The sequence below is a fragment of the Cupressus sempervirens genome, chromosome 9 (assembly GCF_028749045.1).
Source record: "Cupressus sempervirens isolate cs-2001-9-10 chromosome 9, ASM2874904v1, whole genome shotgun sequence".
NCBI classification, from domain to species: Eukaryota; Viridiplantae; Streptophyta; class Pinopsida; order Cupressales; family Cupressaceae; genus Cupressus; species Cupressus sempervirens.
Genome location: NC_143126.1, coordinates 310,856,084 through 310,875,438, shown reverse-complemented (window position 1 = coordinate 310,875,438; position 19,355 = coordinate 310,856,084). Strand labels below are relative to the sequence as shown.

General features: G+C 37.3%; 1 protein-coding gene across 4 annotated transcripts in view; it reads right to left on the bottom strand.

Moving 5' to 3' along the window:
* Positions 1–19,355, bottom strand: part of LOC149538629 (putative ABC transporter C family member 15) — a 197,981-nt gene that overhangs the window by 7,769 nt on the left and 170,857 nt on the right. For all 4 annotated transcript variants that reach the window (XM_089799941.1, XM_089799940.1, XM_089799943.1 and 1 more), the window contains 2 exons: positions 17,963–18,026; positions 17,575–17,814 (listed from right to left, as the gene is read on the bottom strand). In XM_089799941.1, coding sequence (XP_089656067.1) covers positions 17,575–17,814; positions 17,963–18,026 — 304 coding nt within the window. The remainder of the gene's footprint in view (positions 1–17,574; positions 17,815–17,962; positions 18,027–19,355) is intronic.

Below are 19,355 nucleotides of genomic sequence, written 5' to 3'. Positions count from 1 at the left end.
TGCGATTGTTGAGCTAGACCAGTTCAACAATAAAGAGGGGCCACTTTTCTCTGGCAGGATGGCCATAAATGCTCAGACAACACTACAGCCAGGTAAAAATTAAATAATATATTCAATGTTCATGAATCTAGATTCTAAACTTAAAGTTGATTATGTAATTTTAGAGTTAACTTGTAATTTGTAAATGAGACTAATTGTTTCTATTTTCAATTTTTCCCTTATTGCAAATAGATGGTGGCAAATGTTTGGGGCCACAACCCCAAAACTTCAAAAAATTGCCATTCGTATTCTGAGTCAGCCAAGCAGCGCTTCTGGATGTGAGCGCAGTTGGTCCATGTTTGAGCACATCCATTCGAAGAGGAGAAACAAGTTGACAGTGCAGAAGTTGAATGATATTGTCTTTGTTCATTACAACCTCCGTCTTAGGATTAGATAGATTTTGCGCACTGACTCCTCTCTGATCATTCTGGAGGAGATTGATCCAAAATCAGAGTGGCTCACAGAGGTTGTGGATCCAATCTTCACTGAGGAAGACTGTGTGTGGGTTGACCAGGTGGATATAGAGGCTGAGGCAGCTAGAGCACGTTCTTCAAGCATTGGTAGACGCACACGTGCACGTATAGGCACAGGCCCTAGCGACGTTCATGAGCCCATCTTACATGCGGGAGATATGGCTCAGCAGTCCTCTAGGACCTACATTAGACGCTTTGCTACTAGGCAGACTGAATACTCAGAGGCTGAGGCTGAGGCTGAGGCTGCAGCCAAGCTTCAGGATGTTGTTGAGGATGATGATGATGACTATGAGTCTGAGGCTTGAGATGGAGCCTTGTTTTTATATTTTGTTTACAGATATTGATACTGAATCATTGATAGACATATGTTTCAAACTTTCATGGATCTTCATCTTAGATTCTTACATACATTTATGATTTGATGTCTTATGGATCATCTTACATACATTCTATGATTTAAATCATTATGATCATTTGATTTCTATTTACTTCAGCTAGCCTACAATTTACATTTTAGATAACATAGTTACATATGTGATGGATTTTATGTTCCATGTTTATGTATGTTAAGTTTTAACTTCTATTTGATGATGTTATAGTGTGTTTAAGTTATATTCAATAAAGGGTGCATGAAATAAGTTTTAAATTGTTAAAATCTTTAAATTTAAAGGGTTTTTTCAAATTTGCCGATTCATCGCCGATTCATTGCCAATTCACGATTCGATTCATCCTTGCCGATTCCGATTCTTGTTACATTGGTAAGGATTGCTTGTCCTTAAGAAATTTCATCAAAATCATCACTGGAACCAAGTATGATCCCAACGACCCAAGTCAACCTAGGAAATTTGTAGCTCCATCTACTCAAAGCATTTTTGTTTGGAGTTGAACACCTATACAAGAGATGTGCCCACCCTTTTCACATCATAATAGCAACGTATTTCAATTTTTTTTGTAGTCCAAAAAAAACAAAAATGCAAGAGTGTCAAATATGTTATCAATGATAGATATAAGTGTGAAACAAGGTTTATGGAAAATCAACATAGAGATCGAGTAAAGAGAAACATCATGAGCACATATCAAAAGTGAATGAGAAACAACTTGACTTTATTTTATTGACCATGTGTGAAGAGTATCAATATCAATCATCATCAACACTTTTAACTCATGACATAGCACAAAGGATCAATTGAAACAATTGGGTCTCTATATATATGCAGTGTTCAATATGATTGGACAAGTCAAACAAATATATTAAAATCGATAGAAAAGATGTCAAACACTCCAAGTAATAATAGCTATGAGGAATGAAAACTTTCATCATCACACTCAAGACATCATCATGCATTTTATATTGTGTATATCAATTGATTGGCAATTGTAGAGAACAATCAGCATGGCATCCCAAACCTAGCCATCAAATGAAGCAGAGCGTATCAAAGATGAATCCAAGATCAGTGCAATTATGATGGAAATTCTTATGGCACTAAGGATGGCATATTATCAAAGGGAAGATAGCACTAATAATGTTATTGAAGATGTTGATTATCATAAGGTATTATGATCAAAACATATGCATTGCAAGGTGGTGAGAAAGATTAGAATATTGACTAAGAAAAGCATTGAGTCATCAAATTAAGGGAGTTCAAAAAGGGATCAATGGTTGATAAGGGGTAAACAATATCAAGGGAAGAAGGATAAGTGCAAATTATTAAAATAACCTTCATATTTCTTTTTAATGCTCACTATTGTATTTTATTACATCTCTGTAAATATTAGAATGTTTCTAATATTTAGGTGTAGTCTAGAATAGAATGTTTCTATTCTATTCGACTCTCCTCTTTGTATATATAGATCAATTTGATCTCTGATTAATTCATTCAAGTATTCTGCCATTTACATTTGTAACATGGTATCAAAGCTAGGGTTTAAACCCTCTGTGCAAATCAACTGAAAAATTGTGTCTTCAGCTACTAGCGTTCTTGGAAAATCATGGATTTGTTTTTTGCAATTTTTTTTCCTTGGAAACCCGTGGCTTAGTCTGTAAATCACAAATCTGAAGGTGGTTTTTTCAAATGTGGAGGTCGTTTTTTCAAATCTGTTCACACCCAGACCTCAAAAAGTGGAATTTTTTGGTTGTTTTTTTCAAAAACGGGTCTGTCTATCCTTGTTGGATATTCTGCTCATGTTTCTACTGTTGGGTTTTGTTGTTTTTTTTTACTTGCAAACATCATTTTTCTGCCTTTTTGACCTCTTTGGCCGCCGATTGTTATTCTGCTCGAAACCCTAGTTTTTTGACTTCGAAAAAATTTTCTGATCACATTCTTGGTGGGTTTTTTGAAATCTCGAATGGGTCTTCATCAAATTTTTGTGGGTGCCTCGTTTTTTGTGCCTCAATTTTTGAGCCAGCGGATCCAAATTCCGACATTTTATTTTTGGGTTTTTCGAGCTCTTTTCTGGGTACTCCAATTTTTTTGGGTCTTTCATTTTTTCACCTCGAAGTTTGTGCCATTTGAAATATTCACATATTATAAGCATCTGTATCAACAGCATCAGAAGTCAAACTCAATTAAACAGCAAGCCAATGCTGCCCAACACTCAGAGCAACAAGAATCTATCTACCATGCTTTTATGGCCAACATACCTACAAATCATGTGAAATCTTTTGCCTAGTACATCAATTTTGGTGCCTCCCGACATTTCACTCATAGGCGTGATTGGTTTGTTGAATTCACTCCTTATTTTGACTCAGTAATCTTTGGAGGCGGCGAAGAATACAATATTGTCGGCAAGAGCAATGTTCAGATTCAGTCTGGAGGAAGAAAACTCATGTTTCTCAATGTATGTTATGTTCCTGGCATGAAACATAAGCTTCTGTCTGTTAGTCAGATTATGAAGCACTCTCCTCAGTTGGATGTTGTTTTCAATGGAAATAAGTGTTCGATTATTGATCGTGCTTCTCACACTACCCTTGCTTTCGGTCTTGAGGATCATGATATTTATAGGCTTGTAGATCACTACCCTTGCTTTCGGTCTTGAGGATCATGATATTTATAGGCTTGTAGATTCAGGCGATTCCCTTGAGCATGCCTTCATCGCCGAATCATCCGCTCTCAGCAGTCTCTGGCATCAGCGATACGGTCATCTGAACATTCAATATCTAGCACAACTTGCTCGCGATAATTTAGTCCATGGCCTACCTAATATTCAGACCCAGAACCATCGCGTTTGCGGAGCTTGCCAAGCAGAGAAGCAACATAGGACACCATTTAAGAATGGTGAATCATCGCGGGCATCCAAAGTACTCCAGCTGGTCCATGTTGATGTATGTGGTCCTATGAATACTCCTATTACTGGGAATAGGTATTTTTTACTCTTTGTGGATGATTTCGCAAAATGTGGGTATATTTTCTTAAGCAAAAATCAGATGCCTTTCTTGTATTTCAGTAGTTTAAAGCTCTAATAGAAAAAGAGTCTAGTTCCTCCATCCGTACTCTTAGGACCGATAATGGGGAGGAATTTTGTTCTTCTACTTTCTCTGCCTTTTGTACTACTCATGGCATTAGACGTTAGTTCACCACACCTCACACCCCTCAGCAAAATGGTGTTGTAGAGCGTCGAAATCGTACCATCACAGAAATGGCTAGGGCTATGCTAGAACATAGAAATGTTCCCAGAAAATATTGGGCAGAAGCAGTATCCACAGCTGTCCACCTTCTTAACCGGTCACCCACCCTTGCAATTAATCATAAGACTCCTAAGGAAGCCTGGTCTAGTCGCAAACCTAGGATCAACCATTTGAAAGTTTTCGGCTCTCTGGCATATGTATGGATTCCTGATGCCAAACGCACTAAGTTGGATTCCAAAAGCCAGAAACTTATGTTTACAAGATACAGTCACACACATAAGGCCTATAGACTGATTGATGTAAATACTAATCGTTTAATCTTCAGTTGTGATGTTGTGTTTGATGAGGAACTCGGACCATTTCCGCTCTCTGACTCCCCACCACATTCCAAGATTCAGTCTTCAGCAATCTCTGACTTGGGTTCTTCTATTTTATATGAGTCATCTGATGCTACTGATACACCACCTCAGTCACTTCTAGATAATACAACTCCTGCTCCTGCTTCTCATCCAGCTATTGCGACATCTGATATTGGCTCCTCGACTCTTCGGCCAAAATGGTGGGCTCAAACGATTAGTGATCTTCGTCCTGATGAACTCATTGAGGGTAGAACCTCCGGAAATAAGAGCCTTCAGCACAACACAGTTAATATAGCTCTTATGACCAACATCCACAGTATCCCTGAGCCCCAGATATATGCAGAGGCCAAAGGAATTCTAGAATGGGAACAAGCAATGGATGCTAAGCTTCAGAGTCTTCAAAAGAACCACACCTGGGTTCTTTCAGATCTCCCTCCTGGGAAGAAACCCATTAGCTGTAAATGGGTCTATAAGGTCAAGTACCATGCAGATGGTACCTTGGACAAATACAAAGCCAGACTTGTTGCTCGAGGATTTACCCAGCGTGAAGGCATTGATTATGAGGAGACATTGCTCCGACAACCAAGATGAGCACTATTTGCATTCTTCTTGCAATTGCAGCTCAGTATGGTTGGAAAGTTCATCAAATGGATGTGAAGAGCGCCTTTCTCAATGGTGAATTACAGGAAGAAGTCTACATGACGCAGCCCCCAGGTTTTAAGGTTGCCGGTTCAGAACACAAAGTATGTAGACTCCAGAAGGCCCTCTATGGTCTTAAACAGGCCCCTAGGGCTTGGTACATAAAGATTGATCATTACTTGGTTGCTCAAGGATTTCAGCATAGTTCGTCAAACAGTAATCTATATATTAAACACTCTAGTAATGATATTCTTTTTCTTGTTGTCTATGTGGATGATTTGATCATTACTAGAAATTCAGAACATTTGATTTCAAAAATCAAACAGGATCTATGCAGAACTTTTGATATGACAGATCTCGGATTGCTTCATTATTGTCTAGGTATTGAGGTTTGGCAAACTGACAACAGTATTTTTTTGTCTCAGTCCAAGTATGCCAAAAGTTTGTTTGATAGGTTTCGAATGCAGGATTGCAAATCTGCCTCCACTCCTATGGAGACTAGTCTGAAATTGTCTGCACAATCTGTTTCTCCTCCTGTAGATGAAACACTCTTCAGGCAGCTAGTAGGTAGTCTCATCTACCTTACTACTACTAGACCTGATCTCAGTTTTGTAGTCAGCTACATCTCAAGGTTTATGACAAACCCCAAGACTGATCATTGGATTGCAGCGAAATGTGTGTTACGCTATGTACATGGTACTTCAGATTATGGTCTTCTTTACACAAGGAGTACTACTCCTCAACTCAGTGGATTCACCGATTCCGATTGGGCCGGCTCAGTTGATGACAGGAAATCTACTTCTAGCTATGTGTTTAGTATCGGATCTACAGCAGTTACTTGGACCAGTAAGAAGCAACAGGCACATGCACTCTCCTCTACAGAAGCAGAATATAGAGGAGCTATCAAGGCAGCTTGTGAAGCAGTTTGGCTCCGGCAGATGCTTGCAGATATGCATATTGCTCAAGCAGGTCTGACTTCTTTTTTTTCAGACAATCAGGGCGTACTCAAACTTGCCAAGAACCCAGTGTTTCATGAACGAACCAAGCACATAGAGCTCCATTGCCATTACATCCGACAATTAGTAGAAGATGGATCTATTCAATTATGCTATGTCCCTACCTTAGAGCAATCAACAGATATTTTCACAAAACCCCTTGGTCCTAACAAGTTTGTTAAATTCAGGGGATCTATTGGTGTAGTAAATAGATTGAGCATTAAGGGGGGGTATTAAAATAACCTTCATATTTCTTTTTAATGCTCACTATTGTATTTTATTATATCTCTGTAAATATTAGAATGTTTCTAATATTTAGGTGTAGTCTAGAATAGAATGTTTCTATTCTATTCGACTCTCCTCTTTGTATATATAGATCAGTTTGATCTCTGATTAATTCATTCAAGTATTCTGCCATTTACATTTGTAACACAAATATCAGCATATTGACTAAGTTCTATGATTACTAAACAAATACCAATTAATCGACTAATGAAGAATCCATATCGACAGCATGATGGAGGAACTCCAAACAAGGATTTGTAAGTCACCAAGCATCAACGAATATAATATTAAATAGATCATAGCAACATCAATTAATGGACATTGGTGATAACAATATTTCAAGGAATTGAATCTGATAATTGTCTATAATGTTTCAATTGATATCTCAGCACCGATAATTAAATAGCCATAATTATCAACTATCATCTTTATCCACAAACCGATATCATGTGAAAAAAACAAGGCATGGAATAAAAAGTGATCCATATACATAATAGGGACTACCTTAATCAACATGAAGAGATTGCACAATCCATCAATTGTAGTGATGCAATTTTCTAGAATTTGTTTGTGCAGACCTTTTATTTTTAGATCCACATTTCAAATTGCACTCTATGATCCATCATCAAGATGAGAAAAGCTGGAGGAAACAACATTCCTAAATCAAAGCTTAAGGCTTTTAATGATCTTATGAGAGATCACAACATTATTATCCAAGGAAAACAAGAGAAACATGACAATCATTATGAGTAGATCTGATTATGTGTCCAAAAAGGTAGATCTTTTATCAGATACCAATTGCTATAAAACATTATCGTGTAACCTCTTCTATAAGATTTTAAATACATTCAAGTTGGCAGTGTCCTCTTATTTCGATGTGGAGACTAAAAATTGTCTTTCCTATCAAAGAGTTGACAACCCACATCTATTGTCTTTCCAAAATTACAAGGATGGCATTCCCTTAAGACCTATTGTGTATACCATAGGCTCTCTTACCTAAGAGTTGGCTTCTCACCTTGCAAAAATTCATTTTGCATCTTATAGGTGAAATGGAGTCTTTTATAAAAGACTTTAGTCATTTCATCAATTTTATCAAGGATAGAAAGCTTGATAATAACATCATCTTGATTAGCTTTGATGTGGTCTCTCTCTTAAACAAGGTCCCCATCAGTGACTCCATTATGATTGTTAGTAGTAAAACTAATGATAAGATTGCTTCCCTTGTTGAGTTGTGCTTGAGATCCACTTTCTTTTCTTTCTAAGATGTTATCTATGAACATATGGATGGGGTGGCTATGGGCTGCCCACTTTTGCCAGTCAATGCTAGCCTTTATATGAAGGACTCTGAAGTTGCTCTATTCTCCTTTCCTCTTAAGCCAAGGTGGTGCAAACATTATGTGGACGACGTTAATATTTGTTGGCCACATGGTCTTGAAAGATTAGAAGAATTTCACACCCACCTTAATAGCATAGCCCAATGCATTTCTTTCAGCATGTAACTTGAAATGGACAATCAAAGCGACCCACACAGATCGTTACCTTCACGCCTTCTCCCATCACCGCCCGAGCCAAAACTTAGGTGTTCTAAAAACCCTAGCTACGTGAGCTTATCGTATTTGTGATGATGATAACCTAGGCCAAGAGTTGGCCCGTCCTTGTCTTCATTCTGAACAATTACACCAACAAGCAAATCTGTAGAGCCTTCATCTAAGTGTATTCTCATTTTCTCTCCCTAGCCAAACCCACCCAAATTCGTATCATCCCCAATGTGTCCATTACATTTAAGGCATCTCTCACAAAATTGCTAAGATTCTTCTCAAGAAAGGCCTTTGATGCCCTTTCAAACCTTGTTCTACTTTGAGAAATGCATCCCCCCTATCAAACACCAGAGGAATGTCTTGCTAGACTTGGGAGTTTACAAGATTGTTTGATCATGCGGCACTCCTTGTATAGGAGAGACAAGTAGTTTTTTTTTCACGATAATCAAAGAACATAGTGCAAACGTTAATCATGAGTGGACCCTCAAATCGACCCCGACAGACCACTCCTTGTTAAAGTTAGATCTGATTTATATGCAATAGGAATTTTATCTTTTAATCATTGTTTTGCAGATGTATACGCAGATCAGACAATACTTTTAATATCTTTTGTTGATCACAATATCACAATAATAACATTTAGGAATATATCAATAGCAAATTGATATGAGTTGATATTGATCAGCTATGATCTCGATATCGATATCAATCTGATATATGTAATGGCAATGTTACTTATAATCCAGTATTGAAGCACGATGTTATTGCGATATGATTATGAGTCAATATTAAATAGAGATAATGTGATGCTGTTGAGATATGTATTGTTGTTGAATTTTGGTATTACACTAATTGATTTTTGTACATTATTCAAGGTGCTGAGATTGGTGCTCATATGTAAGATATTTAGGAGACATGTCTCCCGTAGAAACATGTTAATCTGCCAAATAACATATCTCGGCAATCGTTAGCAAACCGTAACATATGTTGTGATAATCATAATGAACATCAATACATATTATTGATATGTGACATGATTTATAATTATTATGTCAAAATTGATCATGCATGTATATATTTAATTTTATATATATATATATATATATATATATATATATATATATATATATATATATATATATATATATGTATGTATGTATGTATGTATGTATGTATGTATGTATGTATGTATGTATGTATGTATGTATGTATGGATATATATTATTAGATATATAGATGCATGATTGTATTATGATAATCATAGCAAATAATCAAATCAATATACAGAATGGATAGAAATCAAGTGCTCAAGGCCAATAGACCACTTATGTATTTGATTTCATTGGTTGGAGTAATCCGACCGAAGCTACAATTCTCTAATGTTCCCTCTTAGCTAGGAAGGAGAACTTACATCCCAAGATGAGCACAATAGATCAATTAATTGTGTGAAAGAAAGATATCACTCCATTTTGATATTAGGAGTTATGGCATATCTATAGATATAAAGTCTCATTAGATCTGCCATAATCACAATATTCATTATGGTATGTGCACAAGCGTCAAGGCACATGATGCCTACTATGAGGATATATGTTCATGGCATGTCCACGGATATTATGTCACATAACATCCATCATAAGTATTTTAGTAATATTATTTCTATCCAAAGATATCAAGTCTCCTGATATCCACCATAATTACTTAAGAGATATTAATTATCATGACAAGTCCATGGTTATCAAATCCATCATGATAGTGTGGTCAGATATTGTAAAGTCGTCACCTTACAATAATAACTAGAAATACAAGTGTTCATCATTGAAAGATCGTCATCTCTCAATAATGTTTACAGGGGCCCATAAAGTCATGGATCACACACGTGACAATAAAAGAGTTTACACATCAAACAACTTTAGAATATTTTAGTACAAAAAATTATATTGTTGAGACTTAGCCTCAAATAGGATTACATTTTTATCATACCAAGCTTACCTCTAAAGTATTCAAACTTGTTTTTGAGAGAGGCTTGGTGAGAATGTCTGTCATTTTCTCACCTGTACTAATATATCTCAATTAGATAACAATTCTCTCCACCATGTCTTTAATGTAATGCTAGTGAATTTCTATATGATTTGATCTATCATGGAACACAAGATTCATTGAAATTTTTATACAGCTCTGGTTGTTACAGTGAATGATAATAGGATACATGGATTGTCCAAACAATCCTACAAGAAGTTTCCTCCTCAGCCATACAGCTTCTCGAACTCCCATTGGTTGTTGTAATGAACATGGCTTCTGTGGAGCTTTGTGTAACTACAGATTGCTTCCTACTAAACCAAGAAAGCATGGCTGATCCTAAGTTGAAAAAACACCCTGAAGTGCTTTTCCGATCAACTACACTTCCAGCCCAATCTGAATCAGTATATCCATGTAAATTTAGATCTACATTATTATATTTTAGACCATATCCAATTGTGCCACGTATGTATCTCAGAATGTGTTTTGTTGCAAGTAGATGTAGCTATCTTGGTTCACACATGAACTGCCTAAGTGCATTTGTTGCATAGCAAATGTCTGGTCTAGTGTTGACCAAGTACATCAAGGATCCAATCATCTGCTGGTAGAAAGTGGAGTCTACCAACTCTAAGTTTGTTGCAGCTTCTTTTAACTCATGTAAATTTGTTTCCGTAGGAGTGGCCATGGGTTTACAATCCATCATTATGAACCTTTTCAAAATGTCAATAGCGTATATTCCTTGATTTAGAGCAATACCATCAGCCTGCTACCATACTTCTAAACCAAGGAAATAGTGTAGAGGACCCAAATCCTTCATGTCAAACTTAGATGCTAGATCTTGTTTGCATTTGATAAAGAGATGGTCTTCTCCTACAATCAATAACTCGTCAACATAAAGAATGATCCTTTTGATGCAGCAATAGAAATCACAGACCTGATGGAGTTATATCTAGCAACAAAAGCAAATCTTTCTTCATAATCAATTCCTTCCTTTTGAGAAGAACTTCCGGCAACAAATCTTGCTTTATATTTTTCAATACTACCATCTATGGCATGTTTGATTCTAAAAAACCATTTAGATGAAACAAGTGATTTATCTTTTGGTCTAGGTACAATGTCCCAAATGCCATTCTTAAGAATATATTGTTATTTTCTGTCATGGCATCTGCCCAAACTTGACGTTTGAAAGATTCCTCAACATTAAAAGGTTTTGATTTGATGATTTCAGTCACAAAGGCAACACAACTAGAGTATTTATAAGGTCTTTTGCTTTCCTGAAGGTTCCTTTTGGTGCTACGTAATTTTCAGCCTCTTAAATCATTTTCCTTGCCCATAGAGGTCTTTTCCGATTTACAGTAGTGTCTCTATGCCCATCAGTAGAATCCATAGGTTCATTTTGAGTATCATCTTCCATATGTTAATGGATCTCTCTTTGAATCTCAGAAGCATGATCCTCTTCCATATTTTGAGGAGACTCTTGATCTTCAATATCTATTCCGTGAATGGCTTTGGATCTCTTTTGAATGCAACATCATCTTCAAAGATTATGTCCCTGCTTAGCTCAATCATTTTTTTCCTACGGATATAAATCCTATAGGCTTTAGATATTTCACTATAGCCAACAAATATTCCCTTTTTTCCTAAGGGTTCTAGTTTGGACCTCTTTTCTATGGGTATGTGAATGTAAACAAGACAACCAAAAATTCTCAAAGGGCTTTTATCAAGTTTTATAATCCTAAATGCTCCACCAGGGGTTTTGTTATCTAAAAGGGTGTGAGGACCAAACAACTGAAACTAGCAATCGGCAAGGCCAAGTTGACTCGTGAATTGGATCAAAATCGGCTACAAATTGGCTATGTATAAGGGTTTGAAGTTGGGTTGTGCATTAATCAATAGCTGAGGTATTGTGGATTAAATTCTGAGGTTTATTATTGTTTTCTCTTACTATGGTTACTATATCTGAGAAGCAAGTGAATTGTGTGATGTTTTGTGACTGTAGGGGTCCAGATTTTGAGTGCTAGCTTATATGTGCTTGCCTACCGAGTGCATTTCTGATTGTTGGTCCTTAAAATTTTAGTTTGGGATGCCTAATTCTCAATTATTTGGAGTGATTTATGTCTTTTGTTGTATCTATTAAATCTGCATTACGAAACAACTTAGTCCTTGTCATTTAAAGTGAAGTCTTCTTGTGTCCTAAGTGCTTATATTAGGAAGTTCGATTGACATTCTTGAAGGCCAGATTTGCCCTCTCGCACTACTAGTGTTTACAGTCTATTGTAGGCATTTTCAGCAACAAACAAACACCATTTTACCTGGTTGGGCCATGAAATTTCTCCTGCAATCTCAACGTCATTCATTACTCCGTTGCTGGTGTTGTGTGTTACCAAATTGAAGTCACATTCGCAGCCATATTGATATGGGAAAAGTTCTTATGGCAAGCATTATGTATTCTACAAGTGGAAGTGTTTTTGGTGTGGTCTCTAACGCCAATTGGCTCTACATAATTCCAACGCAGAGTTATGTGGCTAGCATGGGGAAGTATTGACAGAACACGCTACTCGGTTACATTTTGTTTGGATGTCTAGAGCTATGGACGTGATTTTGCTAAATGATTGTGGGAGGGCATCATAGAGCATGTTGCAAATGCTCTAGGAGTGATTTCATTCCAAGTCCATTCTCTGTAATCAAAAAGATCGTCACAGCCTTATTAAGATTAAATAGAATTTCAGTATTATTTCTGCTTAAAGAATTCTTTCATTTCAGAAATCTATGCTAGTGTTTCTTTCTTATGCATCTATATTAGTTTTAGACCAAATAGTAAAACTCAAAACAAGTATGAAATCTCAGGAATCCATTAGCATCGGGAAAAAGTGACTAGTCAGGATCTTTACAGTGGTAACAACACTTGCTTGCAAAGTGTTTGACAAAATATCGAACAACTAAATAATAAAGAATGTTAGTAGATAGAGCCAGTCGGGGTCACCACAATCATATCAAAGCAGGTTTCCTGCCATCCTATGAGGTAGGAAATTCCTTATTATTTTTAATTCGTTGTTGTATTGAGAGTGGCCAGCACTTTCGCATTTTCTAACTATGGACAAACACAAGGGGACTAGTAGTTATAGGAGTCAACGGAGCAATGTGGAAGATAGTGAAAAAATAAATGCTTTGAGGGAAAGTATGGAAAGATTTAAGCTTCATCGAACGAGGTTGGAGGGAAGACTACCGAATCCGGTGACAGTTGATTGGGCAGCCCGGTACATGGTTTATGTTCTTAGTAGGCCGACACGAAGGTTGCAAGGAAGAAGGCTTGAGTTCTCTTCGGCAAGCACTCAGGATTAAGCTGAGCCTATGTTTTGTACGACAAGCAATAGTCCTATCTGTAGTCTTGGTGATGGACTTTCTAGACAAAGACATGTGGATGTGTCAATGCATGTGGTGGACAACATTGAGCTTCGACAAGTTGAGGATTCTAGAGTTGTTCTTGTGGGTAGTGCAAAGGTGATTGAGGCAATTGTTACCACTGATCCTTCAGACTCTCTAGAGGGGATAGTTATTAAGACTATGCAAAAAGTGTGAGCACTGATGTCTGATAGTTGTCACAGTAATGATTCAATGCAAGAGGCAGTGACTTCCTTAGGTGGGATCAATGCATGTATGGAGCTATCCAGCTATGATACTTGTGATCTATATGTTGCAGAGGAGTCAGTTGATGTTGGTTTACGCTCCAACACTATTGATTTACAAAATGACAATGAGTCATGTATGTAGGGTCAGGTGACAACAGTGGATGTTCAGTTAGGAGTCATGGATACGGATAGTATAGACACCCTTGATGATTCATTTGAGGATGCTATGAGCTGTTGTGGGTCTAACATTCCTTGCCAGGTGTTAAGTGATGACTCCGAGGGGTTTTTGGATGGGCCCCAGGATTGATGTTTACAAGGGCTACTATTGAGGGAGAAGTTGAGATATGTGAGGAGTTCAGTACTGTGAGGGTTTCCACTTCTTCAGATGAGGAGTTGGTAGAGGTACCGAGTAGTTGTACCTCAATTATTGATGTGTGTGAGGACAAGAGCGCACATGATGTTACTGGTCATGGGGTGAGCAGTTTAGATTGAGTCTCCTATCACGGTAAAATTAATGAGGCAGAGAGCTTGCATATGAGTCAGGGGTTACAAAGGTGTCATGTGACTAGTAAGTTGAAGGTGAGTAATTGTGACATCTCTTTAGCTCTTGAGCATTACGATGCTATTGGTCAGATGTTAGCTGCATCTCATTGAGGTGCTCCTATGTCAGATGAGCATGGTGATAGTAGTTTTTCCCTTGCAAAAGTTCACACACTTCTAGAGGTTGTCAAGATCTTGAAACATAATTATTCACAATTACTTGTTGACAAGGATCACCTTCTGGAGTGGGCTAGCACTTGTTACGAGACATTGTTGGGGAACGAGGAGGAGGTGGTTGAGCTCACCCATGAGCTTGAGATGACTGTGGACTCTCTTTGGTATACTCAATTGGCTCTCCAAGAATTATAGTCATGGTTAGATGAGATAATGGTGGAGTTAGAGCATGTTTGGTCCACACCAGCCACAGTTCTAGTTCAACTTCAAATAGTGGTGGTTGGTGGTGAGTTTACTTCCACGGGTAGGGAGGAGGGATATGGTAATGAGGTAGTTACATCTGTCTAAGATATGAGTGCAATAGTCACAGAGGAGATAAGGGTATCGGTGAGCAAAGTGCTTCATGTTGTGTTAAATTCTCCAGTAGTTAGCATGGCAGTGGTGGATTCTGCAGAGGTTTATGCATCAATTCCTAACACTACTCCATCTCCTTCAAAGGACTTGGGTAGGATATCACTTGATGTGAGGATGTGCTCTCATGGAGAGTTGATTCCTTCTCCCTAGAGAAAATCTATTGATTCATTTCATACAGCTGATAGCATTGGACATTTGGCATTGTCATGACTTCAAAGGGATAAGTTGTGGATTGTGGGGGAGCAAGTTAACGCTTCCTCATATAATTTCTACTGCACTAAGTTGTTCACAGAGTATTAACTTGAGAGTTTCGATTTGCGGAAGGGTTCATATAGAATGTTTGAGGGTACTCTCATTTGAGGCTCTCGTTCTATATGGCGATTGGAGGGAAATATTATAGACCCACAAGGATTTTGTGGTCGATTTTGCTGAGAGGGTTGCCTAAGATCTTAGTCGACCAGTAGTTTGGAGTTAGAGTTTGGAGCCATCTCCTGATTCCCGGTTTGGTACTAATGGGCCATTGATTGAGATCGGGGCTTTTTACAAGCATTACATAGTGAGGAGCGCTCATTATTACACTTTTGGCCCACATGTAGAGGATTTGGTTTTGCACAGGTGTGGGTTGGCTCCAGTTTCATACCATCCATTATGGGATGGGTTGGCAACATCTTTTGTAGATGGGACCAACAATTGCAAGTTAGATCACTTCTTGTACCAATACACCCAGGACAACTTAGCTATGGTTGGAGTTTGTGCCAGGTACCTATGGCTGTAGTTTTGCATGATAGGAACATTACACAACTTTACCCTTGGGATCCAGATGGACTGTGATGTTCCACTTTGCTCTATAATTGCTTGAGGACAAGCAATCTTAGGGAGGGAGGATTGTAATGTCCCAACTTTTAGTAGGTCTTTGTAGTTGGCTAGGTCAGCTCATCATTGCGGCCCTCAAGAGCTAGCAATGAGATTTGAGGGTCTCAATTGTGGACTAGCTATTTTTAGTAAGTCTATTTTGGGCAGTTACCATATCTGGCAGTGCAGTTGGTAGCGCTAGCAATTGGTCATCACCTACATTGGATGAGTTATTTATTGATTGGATTCATATCTATTAATTAATTAATGATGATTTATTATTATAGCACTTTAAGTTATTTAATGTTATAAAGTGGTGTAGTAAAGATGAAGCTTCTTAAGTTAAAAGTATGAGGTAGAAGTTGAGTTCCATGTTGTGTTACAAATATGTGCCCATTTAGAGAGAAAACCATCCAATTGTCTATTGTACTTTATTTGTCTTTGTGCGGGTTTCTGAGTTTTCTGTTTTCAAGTCCCTGCTCAGGTATAAAGGTTTGATGTTGAGTTGTGCATTTAATCCACAGCTGAGGTATTCTAGATTAAATTCTGAGGTTTATTATTGTTTTCTCTTACTCTGGTTACTGTATCTGAGAAGCAAGTGAATTGTGTGAAGTTTTGTGACTGTGGGGGTCCAGATTCTGAGTGCCAGCTTATCTCTGATTGCCTGGTGATTGCATTTCTGATTATTGGTCCTTAAGATTTGATTTTGGGACGTCTAATTCTTAATTATTTGGAGTGATTTATATCTTCTATTGTATCTGATAGATTTCCATTACAGTATGACTTAGTTCTTGTCATTTGGCGTGCATGAAGTCTTCTTGTGTCCTGGGTGCTTATATCAGGGGCTTTGATTGGCGTTCTTGTAGGCCAGATTTTCCCTATCAGGCTTCGAGTGTTTAGCATCTGTTGTAGTTATTTTCAGCAACAAACAGACACCATTTTACCTGGCTGGGGCATAACATTGTCTTGCAATCTCAACGTCATTACTCTGCTGCTGGTGTTGTGTGTTACCAGACTGAAATGGCATTTGCAGCCATATCGATATGGGAAAAGTTCGTACAAAAGGCATCCTCCTATTCTACAAGTGGGAGTGTTTTGTGTGGTCTCTAATGCTAATTTTCTCTGCATAATTCCAACGCAGAGTTCTCTGGCCAGCGTGAGGAAGTATTGACAGAACAGGCTGCTCGGATACACTTTGTTTGGACATCCAGACCTGTGGACGTGATTTTGCTAAATAATTGTGGGATGGCATCATCGAGCCTGCTGCAAACGTTCTAGGAGTGATTTCGTTCCTGGTCCATTCTTTGTAATCAATAATATCATCACAGCCTTATTGAGATTAAATATAATTTCAGTATTATTTCCACTTAAAGAATTCTTTCATTTTGATTTTATGCTAGTGTTTCTTTCTTATGCATCTATATCAGTTTGAGACCAAGCAGTAAAACTCAAAAGAAGAAATCTTAGCAATTCATTAGTGTCGGGAATTAGTGACTAGTCAGGATCTTTACAGTGGTAACAGAGCTTGCTTGCAAAGTGTTTGACAAAATGTCAAACAACTATATAATAAAGAAAGTTAGTAGCTAGAGCCAGTCGGAGTCACCACACTCAAAAAGGCATTCTTCACAATCTTTGCAACAAAATGTTGAAATCTTTTACTAAGTTGTCGATAGCTTGCAGAATTTTCTAGAAGGTAGAGAGAATTTGGTAAGGTATGTTTTATAGGTGAGATTTGCAGAGTATCTCATCCTGCAAATTTACATATGAATTATCAGAAGCTCAGTGCAGACTCGCTGAGTTTGCCCACTGTGCTCTGAATATCACTTATATCATGCATATGCCACGCAAAATAACAATGTGTTTTCAAATATCTGCAATTTAGAAAAATAAGAATTTAAAGCACGGCATAAAATAGATTGCAAGTATTAGAGCAAAACAAACTAATACAAAGAAATATAAGAAAATGTGAAACTATCTTGACAAATTCACTCACCTTCATCCAAGACGAGGATATTATCACAGCCCATTACGTTTGGTACTCTATGTGCAATAATAATGACGGTACAGTCTGCAAACTCGCTCTTAATTATATTTTGAAGCAACAAATCTGTCTCAGTATCAATTGATGCAGTTGCCTCATCAAGAATAACAATACGACTTTGTCTTAAAATGACTCTTCCAAGACAAATAAGTTGTCGTTGTCCCATACTCCAGTTGTCTCCCTTTTCAGACACTGTGACATGAGAGAGAGTACTTGAAATGGGAAGGAAAGGGAATCCACAGAAAGGTCAACTAATTCATCTGAGAAAGGAGAAAATTATAGGAATATTACTTTAACTACATATGCATACAATCATATGGTGAGCATTTAACATACATACCAGGAGCATCGAGTTTTTCTTCTTTTTGAGAAATTAAATCAGTTAGGAGACACTTCTCCAGCGTCTGCAAAAGCAATCAATACTATTATTATTCATTGAAAATATGGAGAATGAAATGAGGAGACTAGTCACAAGATGACCAAAATCTGTCTGAACTGCTACAAAAAATTATACAGTTAAAATGTATATTAGCTAAAATAATAAGGATATCTTTTTTAATTATAAAGGTGAATTTAAATAGACCCTCTTAGACAAGAATTATAATTGAAATGAGAAAGAAACAGAATTAAAATTCAAACAATGAAGCATTAAAAGAAACACTAAGGTTTAGAAAACTAAAAATTCCATATGGATCAGACATTAATGAACAGGGGCATACACTTTGTACAAATGAATTGAAGAAGATATAGTTTTGACGGGTTGTTCTAACTATTATTTTGCACATGGTCAAATTATGATTGATTTCACATTAAATAAGTAAAAATGACATTTGGTAAGAAAGAATCACACTTTGCTGAAGCCTTAACAAAACATGGAATATTACAGAATTGTGTGATACTGTTATATCTCAAGTGAAAGCTAGACTAATGGGGATGACATCAAACTAAAGATATAAAAACAGATAATATACAAATCCTCGTTAAGGAATTGTAGGATTTCATTTTTTCAAAATACATTCTTAGGGATCTATTAAGGCTCCCAAGGCCCCTAGCCCCACTAAAACAGGAAATCCTATCAACATATCACAATAACATACAGAAATAATTACTGCATATGGAAACACTATTTGAAGACACTTAAACCCTAAACACCTATAACAGTTGCAGAACACAAAAATAGATAAAAATTATGGCCACTAAAAATCATACTACCCAGGAAAATCATGCCACAAAAATACCAGTGCCACCAAAAGATGAGACCAACTTCATCATACCAGAAAACACAAATATTAACATCTGAACGTGAGAAAATTCCACTGGCTCCAGAGCATGGTCACACCTTAGGGACATTGTCTTCACCCTCACAAAAATCTACAATAAACCATACTTCTGAATACTGGAGTAATACGCACAAACACACTTGATACAGGCATAATATCATGAACCTTTAACCTTTTTATAATTTTGTTCCATCGCACAGTGCTGATCAATAAACCATCCTTCAATTTGGCATGAGTCGTGAAACCACAAGTCATCTCCAATGTGTTGTTATTTTAAAAAAGCGACTTGTACCTCATGGTCATTCAAAGATCCTGGCAAAACTCCTCCAACATCTTGTTAACCAGGTGATTCATGTGCCTATTCATACAACAGCAATATTAAGGATTCCATGTCAATACCTAAGCATTGTTACCTCTACTTTTCAAAAAAACCTTTGGCTCTTATGATAACAT